The 16,375-nt window shown below is 45.3% G+C and overlaps 1 protein-coding gene across 1 annotated transcript in view; it reads right to left on the bottom strand.

Moving 5' to 3' along the window:
* Window positions 1-16,375, bottom strand: part of ZC3H4 (zinc finger CCCH-type containing 4) — a 123,614-nt gene that overhangs the window by 18,690 nt on the left and 88,549 nt on the right. The window contains exon 11 of the mRNA XM_069207583.1: window positions 6,005-6,729. Coding sequence (XP_069063684.1) covers window positions 6,005-6,729 — 725 coding nt within the window. The remainder of the gene's footprint in view (window positions 1-6,004; window positions 6,730-16,375) is intronic.

The raw sequence follows: 16,375 nt of genomic DNA, 5'->3' as shown, positions 1-16,375 counted from the left end.
TTGCTATGTGCTTGGTCTGAAGCATGCTAAATGGAGTGCTGGCCTGCGTTCTGCTGCTCATACATAGTTCTGGTTTCACTGAATTATCAGAACAAAATGATTCCACTTAAGTTACTTCACCACATACGCTGCACACAGAGACTGCTACCTAACCCAGACTGCTTGATATGCCTGAATTGCATAGCCATGTATGCTGACTTTATACATCTTACTAGCACTGTATGGTATTGGACCAGGTGCCTGAAAGTCTTTCCAAAATGTTAGACTAGGACTTTATAATGGATCCCCTGATTAAAACAGCCCAAAGCTTCTGCTTAAAGACTGTTTAAGATACGTGTCTATCTGCAGTGATGGAACAGAGACTTATGCCTCACTGCAGGTGGTAACCTTATGACTCAAGGATATTTGGGGCCTCTTAGGAGTTTGTTTATCCAGGAGATCTGAACCAGAGTGCTCACCGTAAGACATACACAACCCAAGACATGACTAAATTAACATTAGCACTGAACCCATAGAGAACCAAATGGGTCGGCACAGAGCTTAGTTTCGTATGCAGTTCCTGGGCCATTGTGGCAAGCTTACTAACCTTAGCAATCCCTACTGCCAAGAGAGCACCATTTACAGCCTGCATCAACATAGCAGCCACCCAAACAAAAGAACTAAACAAAATAGCCAAGGAATACTCCAACCCTTCAGCCACAGAGAACACAATCCACCCTTCCCAAGAACTCTGCAACACCCTCTCATATTATTTCCACAGCAAGATCGCCACCATGTACAACTTCGACGCCCCAGCCCACTTTTCTCAACCATGACAACCTCGGCCAACCAACGCAAACCAGCTGGTTGATCACTGAATGGACCCCGCCCACCACACAGACCTCCATGACCATCATGTCATTCACCCAATTCGGGCCCCCAACATTTCTTCAACCTTGGAGCCAATCAAATCAACTCACAATTCAACAGCATCTTCAACGCCTCCATCACCAAGGCATCCTTCCCCAATGCTGCTTAACACTTACATGACCCCACCCGGCACGGACATTGTCAGATCCCACAGTCTAAACATCATATCCTACACAGACAACACACAACTCATCCTCTTGCTCACCGAAGACTCCCCACCACCAGAACAAACTTCCACAACACCATGACCAATGTAGCCAAAAGGATGAGAGCTGATTGCCTTAAACTCAACTCCAACAAGATGAAGTACTGATCTTCAGAAGAAACACATCCATGTGGGACTACAGCTGATGGCCCGCCAAACTCGGACCCACACTGACAAGACAACGCACGAAATCTCGGCATCATCCTCGACAGCGAACTGACTATGAAGCAGCAGAACAACACAGTTGCCTGTTCCTGCTTTCACACCCTCCGCGTGCCCGAGGCAGCACCAAGAAGACCACCACCGAGGTCCTAGTCACCAGCCGCCTCAACTACGGCAAGACACTCTACTCTGGCATCTCCAACCAACTCCTCAAAAGACTCCAGACTATACAGAACGCTGCAGCCAGACTCATCCTGGACCTCCTCAAATGGGCTAACATCACCCCCACCTCAGAAACCTCCACTGGCTCCCCATCCAGAAGAGATGCCAGTTCAAGATCCTCATGCACGTCTACAAAGCCCTACTCGATCAAGGACCAGCTTACTATATCCACTGACTGAACTTCCATCAACCCACTAGACTCACACGCTCCTCCTCACTAGCACTCGTGCACACCCCCGCATCAGTTGCCGCCGCAGCGGTGGTCGTGCCTTCTCCTACATCGCAGCCAAGACCTGGAAAGAGCTTACCCTCCCCCTTTGAACAGCACCAGCCCTTGCAGACTTCAAAAAGTAACTCAAGACCTGGATTTTCAATGGAGACATCACACCCCAGCTCTCAGCTACCCCAAGGGTGACAGTGCTGTGCTCTACAAATGCTTATCGAGTGATTGATTGCTGATGCCAATAGCATTATTTTGGGCGCGGGAAGCCATATTTCAAACATCCATTACTGCCTTCCTGCACTGAAACACGGCATTAAACATAGAAGTCTGAGAAGTGTCTTTTGGCCGATGGTTGGAATTCCTGTGTATCAAATTTGAGATTTATTTGCAGATATCTTCAATTATGTAGTGTGTAATGTTTAAAATGGCAAATAATAACAATAGTCAAAAAAAGATCTCATTTTTTGAATATCCAAATGACTGACCAAAAATGAGAAAGGATGGAGAATGAATCCTCTCTCACAAATACTCTGTGGGAACCAATAAATAAGGGCAACCTCTATACTTGGTAGCTGTGAGGGGAGGTTGGGTGGGACTGGGATTCATTCGGATGGCCAATTTAGACTCGAGTGGCAAAGGTACTAACTGTAGATTCAACACTTTCAGAATGTAGGATTTATACTATGTTTCAAGCTGCCAGTTACATACACAACCTCTTACAAAAGCACTGGTGAATCAGGAAAGTAAGTAGTCTAGGCACATACTAAGCTTTGAGTGAAGGAGAAAGGCCTCTGTCAAATAGCAAAGATCCTGCTGTGGTGTTGATGTACATGTGAAACAGAAAATGCGGCAAGTACTTCCGATATCCCATGGAGTCCTTTTCCAGTCTCTGCAGCCTTTGGGCAATGCTTGAAAAAAAAAAGTTTATCTCTGGTATCAAGACTATGAATATCATTTACCTTTAAGTAAAAATTAGGTTGTAGTACACCGCAGGGACCAAGGTCATGAAGTGGTTATCAGAGATAAATTAGGTCATTTTGGGCCTTCTGTTACAGGGAAGTGCTGACTAGAGCAAGGTGAAGGATATGCGGAGTCAGTGGAAACACATAGATTAGTGCTGCACAGTCCAGCGCTTATTAAAACTAAACATCCTTAGCCGAAAAACAATAAAAGAGATGGAAATGTGACTAGTTAGACTCAGAAGACAGAAAAAACGTACAGAAAACAAAATAAAATGTGAAAAAAAAACTAAGAAAGCAATAACCTTGTATCAGTGATTAAGTGAGCTAAAACTAGCAAGTGTTTAGACCAGTGTTGTGCAAGGAGCTATATGCAAGTCCAACAAGAGATGGACATTGAAGAAGCTAGGAAGATAGCTGAACATGAGCATGCTGAAGACAGTTTCTTATTGGGGAGATTACAAGTAACAGTTATTTGCACAAGTATTTAGTCTGATCAAACAATCAAAGAAGCAAGTTACACATCCCCAAACAAAATAAAGCTAGGCCAGGTCACCTTCTACATTGTGTACGATAATTAGAAAGAAACTCATGTTGGTTTGAAAGACTGAGGAATTTAATGGTGCAGTTCTGGGTATTTTAAGGCTAGCCAGGATTAATAGTGATATGGAGTCGCTCCTCCTCTCTTCTTAAGTGGTTTATGTAAAATACATTAGTGTCAAATTAAACTCTTAATAGGCAGGTGTAGGTGTCTTCAACTACTGTCACAGCAAATGTTACTGCTTAGTATGCTTCTTTTCAGTCAGGAGGGGTGTCAAGAATGTAATGGCCACAGCTTAAATTACTTTATGTGAAGTAGGTCCTTAAAAAACAGGGTGGAAACCCAGGGACATGGTTATTGAAGGATGCTTGCTGAGTAGCTGTAGGAAATTGGGCTTCTCTTTCCAGATGTCACCCACCCCCCCACACGTTTTTCCCCCACTTGAACTACTGGATGCAGATTTTTTTTTTTTTTACTCTGACAGTGCACTGAAGCCTGCTACCAGGCTCCAGTGCCAGTGCTCTTTCCCCTAAAAAGAAATACTCATTTGCAACCCAACAGGTAAGTCCTTAGTAAATGGTACCCCTGGTACCTGAGCATGAGTACTAAAGAGGGTCCTTAAGGACTGCAGCATGTATTATGCTTCCCTAAGGGACCCACACTCAGACCTATGCAGAGTCCCATCGCAGAATGCGTGAAATGGTGAAACCATCCTGAAAACATGACATGGCACACTCACTGTGAGCCATGCCAAAGTCCACTGCATACACTAAATGTCCGTTACCCCTATAGCAGGCCTTAGAGCCCTAAAGACAGGGTGCATTATGTTATATGTGAGGGCCCATCTGCATGAGCAGATAGGCCCATGTGATGTCTAGTTCCATTGCTAGATATTGTAAGTGATCAGGTAGCCATCTTAAGGACACGTACTGGACACTGGTCATTACAAGTGACCCGGGTACCCATTGGCTACTACCCTTCACTTCCCTTAACAGCCCTAAAGTTAGTATTCAGGTGACCCCTGAAACCAGGAACTCCGACCGGCCTGACTACAAGAAGGAAGATAAAGAAGAGCTGATGATGCAAGAACTGTGGGCTAAGCTGTGGACATGGTGACAAAAACTGCTTGCTCTTCTCCCAACAACTGCAAAGACCTGACTTGTCATACAGATGTGCATTCTCCTAGAGCCTTGGAGGGCTGTTGGTACTTCACCAATCAGCCAGCATCGCCCTTGAAGTGGTGGGGCCACTTCCCTGCAGCCACCAACCGCAAAGTCCGGTTCAGCGATCTGCTGACCACCATTAAAACTTTCATGCACATCGAAGGACTTCAAGGGAGGTGAGCTCCATGCCAGAGGTTGTGTTGCTGTGTTTCTCTTCTCTCTTCTGCAGGTACACTGAGAACTGTGAGAGCCTCAAACTGCTCACCCACTGGACAAAACAACTATGCACCCGAGCCCCCAGGCCCGAGTTCATTGAAACTGACTGTGTCTCTGTGGTCCTGACCCTCAAGAGACGAGCCCCTTTTGGGTTGTGGCATACTGGTCCCGAGTCTCCATGTGCAACCTTTTCCTACAGGTACTTTTCCCCCATTGACTTAAGCGTGCAGTGTCCGAGGCTACCACAACAGGAAGCACCTCTGCACCCTGAAACACCAGGGCAGGTAAACTTGAACTGTTGGTGCTTTCTTGGACCTTGGCCCCTACTTACCTCAAGTCCAGAAGAACAGTCCTGTAAGTCGTTTGCAAGTGACCTATGCAGTGCTTCCACAGGATCTCAGATCCGCGTTCGAGGCTTATGCCTCATATCTGACATCTGAATTTTTCTCTGTTTCTGAAAATCACTGACTTACAAATTACTTACCTGATTCAGAAAATCTTGGCATCTAAATTAACATACAAAGTATGTGTTATTTTTACAAATTGGTGTTGGATTTCCTTATTGAGTGTGTGTCTCATTTATTGACTCTATGTGTACAGCAAATGCCCAACACTCCCCTCTGATAAGCCTAAGGCTGCTCGACCACACTACCACAAATAGAGCACCTTGGAATTATTAAAGCAAGCCCCTGTACACGAGTAAGGGATAGCTGGACTTACTGCACAATGTATCTCATTTTGGTACACTATATAGACACCCAGCTCCTATGGTAGCTTATTGTGTTGTAACTTGTTTTTTTGATAAAAAGCTATATTTAGTATCAGTAGTGGAATCTGGTAAACTTCTTAAAAACTACGTACATTAACAGTGACGTCACTACTCCATCAAATGAATGGTGTCATGGTTTGGTAGTAAAAATGTCTTCAAACGCATAAGAAATGGTGGATCAAAGAGCTGCATGTGTTCTACCTCTTAGAACAGGAAAACATATGAAGGGTAGTTCTAAGGCCAGAAATAATAGGTGGTAACCAGGTTACCACCTCCCACACCATTTGGTGGCTTATCCTAAATGGCTGTTTCTTAGCTTAGTAAAAGGCAATTTTTCATTCTGGTCTGCCTTATTGATGATGGCCTACAAACGCCAAATAGTAGAGCAAGATAACACTGGGAAAACTATACTGCTTGTGTTAGCAATAAGTTCACTAGGTTCCATTTAGTTATAGTCAAAAGTAGAGAATGTTCCATTTTTTGTGTAACACATAGGGATACAGAATATTTAAAATATTTATGTGCTACAAAAAATTACAATATGATCATATATAGTCAATTCAAGCAAGTTAACGTTTAGTAGTTATTTCACAAACAATGTTTTAGCTTTGATAACAGAAGTACTCATCATGTACCTGGTAACTCCAAGTTTGTGAGCCAGCTGGGGTGTAGGTCGCACCACAATTTCAAACAGAGATGGGATTTTTCTTTGGGACAGTGGGTCAAGTTGGTCCAACTCATCATCTACTTGATCTCCATCTTCTGGAGGGGGTGATGATTCCGAAGCAAGTGGTGGTGTAAGTTGTGGTGGTGAAGACTCCCCAGGTGTAAGTCCATCAGGTGAAGTTTCACTTGGCACTGATAATTCAGGCATTGGCCCAATCTGTGGGGTGCAGTCAGGTACTGGGCCCCCAAACAAGGGAGCACCAGTGTTAGGGCATGCAGACATAGAACCCAAAGCAATTGTCTCTCCAGGACCTGGGATTGCAGACACTGGTCGGCCATTTGGTGACGTTGGAGGTGGTGGGCCGAGTGATCCTGGAGGGGTGCCAAGTGATCCCGGGGGTGGGCCAAGTGATCCCAGAGGTGGGCCTGGTGGTGGTCCTTGTGACAGGCCGCATGGTGGTGCTGGCAGACAAGGTGGCCCTGGCAGTGGCACAGGTGGCAGGCTATGCGCTCCAGGTGGCGGGCCACAAGGAACAGGCGGTGGAGGGCCTGGGGGTGGCCCTGGTGGGTGAGATGGTGTAGGAAGCAGACCAACACCTGGGGGAGGTTTTGGTAAAGGATTAATGCCCTGCTTTTTCAATTCCTCCACATCTCGCTCATCTTCAGCACCTGCTTCGGCATCCTCAGCCAGCATCTAATCAAAAATAATAAGAAGCATGCTTTAGAGACAGGGTTTTATTTATATTCAGTTTCAAATGATTAGGATGCTGAGTTGTTTTAAAATACTTGAATACTGTAGGTGTATGTTAAGTAACTGCATCACATTTTTAAAAGTAATAAAAGGAATAAGGATGACAAAATTGTTTGTGAAATTAGTAGATTTGAGGAGTCTCATTTTGAGAATGATCTGCCCTTTTCCATGCCAACAATACACCACACCTGAGATTTTAGCTTTTTAACTGAGAAGAAGTCAATCAAATTACGTCTAAAGACTAGGCTTGTAGTGGCCAGATGGGTCTTTGGAGAATATTTGTTATTTAAGGAGTTATTATTTCTTGGGATATAACATCTTCTCTTGAGTCTTGTATTTGGATCAAAACTATTGAGCTAAATTCCAAGAAGTACATAATGTTGATTAAAGATATGGAAACCCTAATAACATTAGGCAAAAAAATGCAGAAACAAACTAGCCAAATCAGGTTTCAACTACGGAGCAGTCGGCTGCTAATCGGTAGTCTTTGCAAAAAGGCAAATACCAGGCTGTTGTTGATATCCACCTCATCTCATTATTGGGATATTTCTTTATGGAACACTATAGAATACCGTATCCTCATGAGGAATCAGACGTCACTCAAGGTCCAAATTTTCGATGGGAAAAATTTGAGGGTATAGGCTCTGGACTATTACATCCTTCAGTTAAGAATTTTGAGGTGCCGGGTTTCAGCAGATAACCTCACTTAAATTTTATAAGCAAGGAATCTGAACCCTGCAAATTTCCTCACTTTGTTTGCTAGAATAAGCAATTTGAATGGCTGTGGAATGCTTATTGGATTTTTTTTTCCTATTACAGAATTATTACAGAGAGATTGCTCCCTAAAATAAAAAAAAGTCTACTTTGGTTACTCAACCGGCGGATGTTATTTATATTTACACAGCTTTTATCTTTGTTAGGCATGGTTTTTGTGTGCTTTGTGTATAGGCTCTAACAGAAAGTTCATGACAGTAGATAATTATCTAGTAGCATGTGGGCAGGAACCCTGTTCCAAGTGGATTCAGATGGAACAGACCCTGTATAAATGACTTTCTTAGCTGAGTCTTCCATCTTGAGACAGCAGCTAGGTGGCCCATTATGGAAACATCATTTCAGACTTAGGAGTTTGGGTTAGGTGTGGTGTGGAGGAGCCATCCAAGTTACGAAGGACCAAGAGGCAAAAAACTCATTTGCAAACACCTTGGAAAAATTATCAGAGAGGCATGGAATTCAGAGGATAGCTTAAATTACTGAGCCAGACTCCATCTAAGGCAGCTTCTGGAAAAGATTGGCCATTTCACCATTAATATTCACTCAAGCACTAGAACCCCATAATGAATGGAGCAAGACAGTCCCACTGTGTAGGAAAGTGCCACTGTTGGCATGGTTACCACCCCCACATGTTGTCTAGTGTTGATGCCAGCTTTGATTGAAAGTGCTAACCAGGCCCCAGCCCCAGTGTTCTTTCCCCGACCAGTACCTTTGTTTCCACAATTGGCACAACCCTGGCACACAGTTATGTACCTTGTAAAAGGTACCCGTGGTACCAAGGGCCCAGTGGCCAGGGAAGGTCTCTAAGGACTGTAGCATGTATCACTCCACCCTAGGGACCCCTCACAAAGCACACACACACTGCCTTGCAGCTTGTGTGTGCTAGTGAGGAGAAAAGACAAAGTCGACATGGCCCCCCTCTCAAGGTGCGATGCCCACAAATCACTTCCTGTGGAACAGTTAAGTCACCCCTCTAACAGGCCTTACAGCTCTAAGTCAGGTTGCACTATACCACAGGTGAGGGCATAGCTGCATGAGCAAAATGGCCCTAAAGTGTCTAAGCCCATTCTCAGACATTTTAAGTGCAGTGCACACATACTGAGTATATGGTCTGGGAGTTTGTAATTACAAACTCCACAGCTCCATAATGGTTCATTGAATACTGGAAAGTTTGGTATCAAACTTCTCAGCACAATAAACCCATACTGATGCCAGTGAGGGATTTATTGAAAAATGCACACACAGGACATCTTAGAGATGCCCCCTGCATGTAAGCAATTTCAAACAAAGTACTGTTGATACTTGTGTGAAATACGAAACTTGAAACTTTTAAGGTACTTACATGCAACTTGAATCTTGTGGTTCTAAAAAAAAATTAAGCAAATATATTTTTGCTATATAAAATCCATTGGTCTGGAGTTAAGTCATTGAGTGTGTGCTTCTTCTAATGTCTGTGTGCGTTCAACAAATGCTTTGCACTACCCTCCGATAAGCCTAACTGCTCAACCACACTACCACAAAAGACAGCATTTGTATCTACTTTAGACTCTGTTAATCCTCTGGGGAACCCCTGGACTCTGTGCACAATATATCCCACTTTGATATAGTATATACAGAGCTAGCTTCCTACACAGTGAAAGATAAATTCTGGTGGACTGTGTGAGAGAGGGACAAGGGCATTAGTTTATGAACAATATTCTATGATACACAGGCAACTCACATGGCTGGTGCTTAGATTTTTAGATACTGTAAACAAAAATCCAAACACATTTGGGATTGAAGATCAAATAATCTAAACCTATACAGTTCCCTGCAGAAGAAAGGAAATGCATGATGCCTCAGGGTAACCAAATGCAAACATGGAAAGACTGGGATTGGTATCTGAGAACTGAGGTGGAACAAAACAATACTGACTGAGTGCTATACTGGTTAAATCCTAATCAGATTTACCGCAACAGGAGACTAAGGGCCTTATTATGATTTTGGTGGATGGGCTTTTCCATCAGCCGAAGTCCCGACAGGTAGGTTGCTGCTAGTGTGGCAGCCTCCCTGCCGGGCCCATTACGAGTTTCCTGCTGGGCCAACAGGAAACGGCCTACATCATTACCTCCAGCCCAAAACAGAGCCGGCGGCAATGCTGTGGTGCGTAGGGTGTACCAGCACCTGTCGCAAAGTTCACTGTCTGCAAGGCGGGCCCCCTGCACCACATCTCTGCCGGCCAGTTCATGGCGCTGCTACTGCCATGAAACAGCGGGCAGAGAAGGGTGTTGTAATCCCCAGGGCGGCGCTGCCTGCAGCACTGCCCCAGAGGATTAGGACCGCCAGATCGTCGTGTAGATGAAATCTGGTGGTGCTGGCAGTCCGACAGCGGTGCTACCACTGTGGTCCTAATATGGCGGTCGGGCTGCCACCGCAACCCCAGTGGTCATTAGACCGCCAGGGTCGTAATGAGGCCCTACGTCATGAAGACAGCAGCCCTTTTAAGAATATATACTTTCCATATTTCCTTTATCTTTTATAGAATACACCCAATGACAAATCCTAGGATTATTTAGTAGAGAGGGAAAAGAGCACTAGCTTGTTGTGGAGCGATACCAATCACATAACAGCATTTGAATGTTTATAAAGGAGGATTAGGATTACCCAACCTAGAGAAATAGTACCGGACCTCTCAACTAGCAGTTCTGAATGAACACTTACATAGCTCAAGACAATCCATTGCTACACCTAGTGAGGCATGTGATTGTAACAAATATGTTTTCACATTCTACACTGGTGACCCCGTGGGAGACCACCTACACACACATATGCAGCTATTACCTGTGGAGTCAGGAAAAATATTATAGAGTGGAAATATATTTTTTTACCAAGGAAAACCCACTGAAAGGTTTCTAGAAGTGGGACCACATCGACATTTTTAACTTAAGCACTGTTTCAAGTTTATTACTGCTCAGCTAAGCCAGCAATTAAAACATTAGAGGGCATAAGCAATAATACAATACCATAACACAATTTTACAATATCAGCAGTAATGACAGAACATTATTATTGTGTGCCATTTAATGCACAGACAAAAAGCCATGGCTCAAGATTTTAAGCAGAATGAATTGACACACAGCAAAAAGGAGATTCCTCATATGACTAGTTAACCTCAATTTAGGATTGAGTCTCTGACCAGAGCTCTTGGGTGGGGGGTATGCAAAGTCAAAGGATGAATACAGCTAAACAATGCAAGCAAAATGTGCATTGACACAGATCTTCAGTGTTTGCCTACCCTCTTCATAGCTGGATTTATGTGCCAAAATATGCAAAATCACAGTGATAGTCAGGGAAGTGGGTGTTCAAGGTCTCAAAATAAAGCAAACTGCCTGAACAAGCAGATAAGGTACTTATAAACCCAAATAAAATGGACACTAGGACAGATCTTCAGTGCTTGCCTGCCCCTTAAGTAGGTGGATTCATATACCAAAGTAAGCGGAATCACAAGGTTTTCAGGAAAGAATATGTACAAAGTCCCAAGGATAAAATATATCTGTCTAAACAGAAGGTAAAGTGCTTATGAGCCAGACAAATTGCAACCTAAGACGAAACTTCAGCACTTGCCTGCCACCCATAGAGGTAGCTTTGTTATCCGGCATGTGCACAAAATCTTGAGGGTGATCAGGAAAGGGGATGGGCAAGGTCTAAAGTTAAAATGCAAATTTCTAAGCAAGCAGATAAGGTACTTAAAAAAGGCAAGGGCACAGTCCTTGCGAGCTGTCAATTAATCAGGGGTTGCCCTCTCTTCTAAGTTCTTAATTGGTTTATACAGAGCCACAAGGGTCAGTGAATAATAGAATGTTCAAGACAAACAGAAATGGCAATTAGTCCATATGTGACAAAGAGATGACCAAATAAAGATAAGAATAAAATAGCTGCAGAAGTAAATTGGTCAAATACCTACATAGAACAACACTCAGTGTTAACAGCTTCAACAGTAAATTTAAAATAACCCCTTCTATATCTATTCAACCACTTATTTGGTTTATACAGGGCTACTATGGCTCAAATTTTAGAACCTGCAGGGCTGACAAGATTGAAAAGTAAATTGTGTGCAGCATCCTGTAAGACAGGAGGTACGTGTGAAATACAAGAAAATTAGCAGGCCCCTGCAGTTTGTCCAGTGCTGCCATTTTCCCTTCCACCTATTTGAGAAACTTCACTAGGTGGCATTTCAGCTGCGGGTTTACTGTAGCAAAGCAAGCCAGCACGTCCTGCCTCCTCTTTGGTTAAAGGTGGCTTTTAAGAGTAGTCTTCAAACGCCCATTAGTTCTTTTCAAGTGCATATTAAGTGTGGCAAGTCCTCTGTGCCTTTGTGGCATAAACAGAAGCTGCTTGAATCTGTGTTTTGCTGCCATAGGGGTAAGCTGTAGCTGCGATTGAAGTATTTCAAAAACTTCTCTTTTACATTATTACTGTATCCAGTCTGAAGATATGGTGGTAAATTGGCTGATCCATAATTATTCAAAACTAGCCATGCACGGATTCCTCTAGTTAAAATAGCCTTATCTTCTAGCACAGAGAGTGATTTATTAGTTCTGCTGACCTATTTTTAAAAGCACCGATGACTGGTTGGGGTTTACCTACGGTGGCTTAACGCAGTTACAGATAGCGACTCCTTAAGGTACGCTTTGGCAGCACAAGTGTCCCTATTCTGTTACCTACTTCCATAAATGTTAATTCAAGGTGTTGGAAGCGGCCTTCCTGATTCTAATCTAGCAGTTTATGTAGACCTCGCACCTTGCCAGTTTGTCTCTGGAGACCTAAATTCCATTGTTTTCTGAGCTGGGGAGCTATGGTGAGCAGCAGCTTTGCTTGGACTATTCAGAGTGGTGTTGTCTAAGTTAGGCCAGACCGTTTATTCTTTAAATTTAAACATTTTATGGCCAATGTCTTGCATTTTTTTCTCAGGCTGCTTTCTGGGAAACAAATTACCCATCTTTATGTATGATAACTCCAAATGTATTTTTATTCTTCTACCAGATCGACCCGCTCCCTCTCCAGGTACCAGCTCTGAGTCCTTCTCCTTGCGTTGTTAATTGACATAGTTTTACTTTTTTCTAACTTGACAGCCAGGCCATTCTCTATAGAGTAGTCCAGCATGATGTTGATTTAAGAGCTGCAGCCCTTCCTGGTATGGCTTATTAAAACCAAATTGTATGTGTACAACAGGCTATGGAAGACCATATTACCTAATGTACAAGTTATTTACCTTCGGTAACGATCTATCTGGTTGAGACATATTCTAGTTGCAGAATCCTTACCTTAGAATTTCCCCCAGGCGTCAGACTGGATCTGGGGATTTTTCTTCGAGCAGTACCCCTGTGGGCCGCCAGGTGGCGTGGTTCGACTCAGCGGGCGTCGTTGGCATCGTGATTGCCGTGATGACGTTGTGGTCGTGTACAGGCGCCACCCCACACGCTGACATCAGTTTATTTTCACGATTTCCCACAGCAGTAGCGTGGAGCCATGGCGAACACTGAGAATGGTCTGCCAAAACTAGGGCCCTTAAAGGGAAGTTTCTGTCCCTAGCAATCAGTTTGCAGTGTGGGGGGAGATGGGCGGGTCAGTAAGGAATCTGCAACTAGAATATATCTCTACCAGATGTATAGTTACCAAAGGAAAGTAACTTGTACATCTGATAGAGACTTCTAGTTGCAGATTCCTTTCCTTAGAATAGATACCCAAGCAATACCATCCCGGTGGTGGGCTGTGAACTAAGATCACACCAAAATGTCCTGCAGGACCAAACAGCCAAAGAAGCCATCTCCGCTGACCTGACTGTCCAGGCAGTAATGCTTGGTGAACATATGTAAAGATGCTCATATTGCCCTTGGCAGATATCTAGGAATGGAACGCCGCGTGATAACGCTGTGGTAGCAGCATCTGCTCTGGTAGAATGAGCGTGCAAACCCTCAGGGGTTTGCTTTTTCGCCAAAGCGTAGCACATTTTGATGCATAGGGCTACCCCTCGAGAGATGGTCCTCTTCTGCACTGCCCTTCCTTTCTTCGCACCCACATAACCCACAAAGAGTTGATTGTCCACTCGGAAATCTTTGGTACGATTGAGGTAGATCGCCAACTGTCTTTTTGGATCCAGGCAGTGGAGTCTCTCCTTCTCATGAGGAGGATGTTGGGGTGCGTAAAAAGTAGGCAAGGTGATTGATTGGCCTACGTTAAAAGGTGTCACCACTTTGGGAAGAAAGGAAGCCCTGGTACGAAGCACCAACTTGTCAGGATGTACTACCAGGAATGGTGGCTCTGAAGATAGAGCCTGGAGCTCGCTCACTCTGCGAGCAGAGTTGATGGTAATCAAGAAGGCAGTTTTAAGGGTCAAGAGCCGTATAGGACAGTTGTGGAGTGGCTCAAAAGGGGCACACACGAGGTATGTGAGGACCAAGTTAAAATCCCACTGGGGCATTACGAACGGGACAGGAGGAAACATGTGTGAGTCCTTTGAAAAACCTCCCACAATGGGAGATTTGAACAGGGAAGGTTGGTCTGGTAGTCTTAAAAAGGCAGAGATGGCAGACAAATAGCCCTTGAGGGTGCTCAGAGAACAGCCCTGCTAGGCAAGAGAGAAAATAAAGAGGAGGACTTCTGAGAGAGGTGCAGAGAGGGGATCAACAGACTTGTTGATACACCATGCCTCACATTTCCTCCGACAGGCGTATGCCGTTTTGGTGGAGGGATGACTGGCTGCCAAGTTAACATCACAGACTTTGGGTGGAAGGTCGAAAGCTGTCAACTGCAGCCACTCAATCTACACACAATGAGGTGGAGACTGGACAGTTTCAGGTGAATGACAGCCTCCTGATGCTACGACAAAAGATCTTCCCGAAGGGGCAGTCTGATCAGAGGATCGATGGCCATGCTCAAAAGCTCGGGATACCAGACTCTTCATGCCCAGTCTGGAGCTACAAAGATTACTTGGGCCCGGTCTTGCTTGATCTTCTTCAGAACTCTGGGCAGATGTGGTATTGGCGGGAAGGCATACAGGAGGCCTGAGTTCCACTCGTGACAAAAAGGGTTGCCGACCAAGTGCCGCTTTGGAAACTCCAACGCGCAAAACAGCTGACATCACGTTCTCTGCGGAGGCGAACAGATCTAACCAAGGCTCTCCCTACTGCTGAAACAGACCTTGCGCCACCTCCAGATGGAAACACCATTCGTGATCCACTATGCATCGACGGCTGATTTTGTCTGCTCTGACGTTCAGAGAGCCCACCAGATGTTGAACCACCAGTGAAATGCCCTGGCGCTCCAGCCATGTCCAGAGGAGAAGAGCCTCTTGACAAAGGGTCCACTATCCCACTCCGCCCTGATTGTTGCAGTACCGCATGGTGGTGGTGTTGCCGGTGAACACCTGCACCTCTTTCCCTTTGAAAGAGGGAAGGAATGCTTTCAATGCAAGTTGGATCGCCTGCAGCTCCAAAAGGTTGATGTGGAGCCCGGACTCCACCAGAGACAAGAGGCCTCTGATCTCCACCTCTCTCATGTGGCTGCCCCATCCGAGAAGTGACGCATCTGTCACTACTGTGAGATCTGGTTGGGGAAGGGAGAGGGATCTGCCGTTGACCCAATCTTGATTCGACAACCACCACTGCAGGTCTTTCGCAGTTCCCTCCGAGATCTGGACCATGTCGAAGAGATTCCACTGATGCTGCGCCCACTGGAACTCCAGGTCCCATTGAGGAGCCCGCATTTGCCATTTGGCATGTTGGACCAGCAGGATGCAGGAGGCCATGAGGCCCATTAGCCTCAGAGTCATTCTCACTGAAATCTAGGACAGAGGCTGAAACATCGAGCTCATAGCCTAAAAATCCTGGACTCGTTTTTTGGGAGGATCAGCCCGAAACTGCACCATATCCAGCACAGCTCTGATGAAAGGGAGCGCCTGAGAGGGAGTCGGGTGCGAGTTCAGCACGTTTACAGTGAACCCCAGCGAATGCAGGAGGTTCACTCACCGTAGCCTGGAGGTGGGAGACAACTTTCTGGAGCGTGTCCGCCTTCAACAGCCAGTCGTCGATGTAGGGTAAGACTGAAACGGCTAACCTGCGCAGATGAGCTGCAACCACTACCATCACTTTCATGAACACCCGAGAGGCGCTGGTAAGGCCATGGTGAACTGAATGTGCTTGTGATCTACCACAGGTCGCAAGTAACATCTCTGGGCCGGCAGGACAGGAATGTGAAAATAAGTGTTCTTCAAATCCAATGCTACCATCCAGTCCCAAGGGTCCAGGTCAGGAAGGACTTGAGCTAGGGTTAGCATTTTGAACTTCTCCTTCTTGAGGAAGAGATTGCGGGACCGGAGATCTAGGCTAGGGCAAAGGCACATGTCCTTTTTGGGCACCAGAAAGTAGCTGGAATAACAACCACAACCTACTTCTGGCACAGGGTCCCACGCTATGGCTCCCTTAGCCAAGAGAGCCTTGACCTCCTCGTGGAGAAGTGACAAATGATTATCCGACAGATGATCGTATGATGGTGGCATGGCTCGAGGAGAAGTCTTGAAGGGGAGAGAGTAGCCCCTTCGGACAATTTGTAACACCCATTTGTCCGTGGTAATGGATTCCCAGTGGAAAAGGTGATGGCGGATTCTGCCGCCAACTGGTCCCGGATGTTTCGATGGACTAGAAAGGATTGGAGGCAGAGGAGGGGTTGTGGTTGACCGGTGGCTCCCTGATCCAAGAGCTAGTGGGATCCCGTGTCAGCTCAGAGGCTTGTACAGCGTGCGCAGGTCAGTGGCCAGGTGGAAAGGAATGCGGTTGGGTGC

Source organism: Pleurodeles waltl, chromosome 9 (assembly GCF_031143425.1).
Source record: "Pleurodeles waltl isolate 20211129_DDA chromosome 9, aPleWal1.hap1.20221129, whole genome shotgun sequence".
NCBI classification, from domain to species: domain Eukaryota; kingdom Metazoa; phylum Chordata; class Amphibia; order Caudata; family Salamandridae; genus Pleurodeles; species Pleurodeles waltl.
The sequence above is the reverse complement of the archived record's forward strand: the minus strand, read 5'-3'. Positions and strand labels throughout refer to the sequence as shown.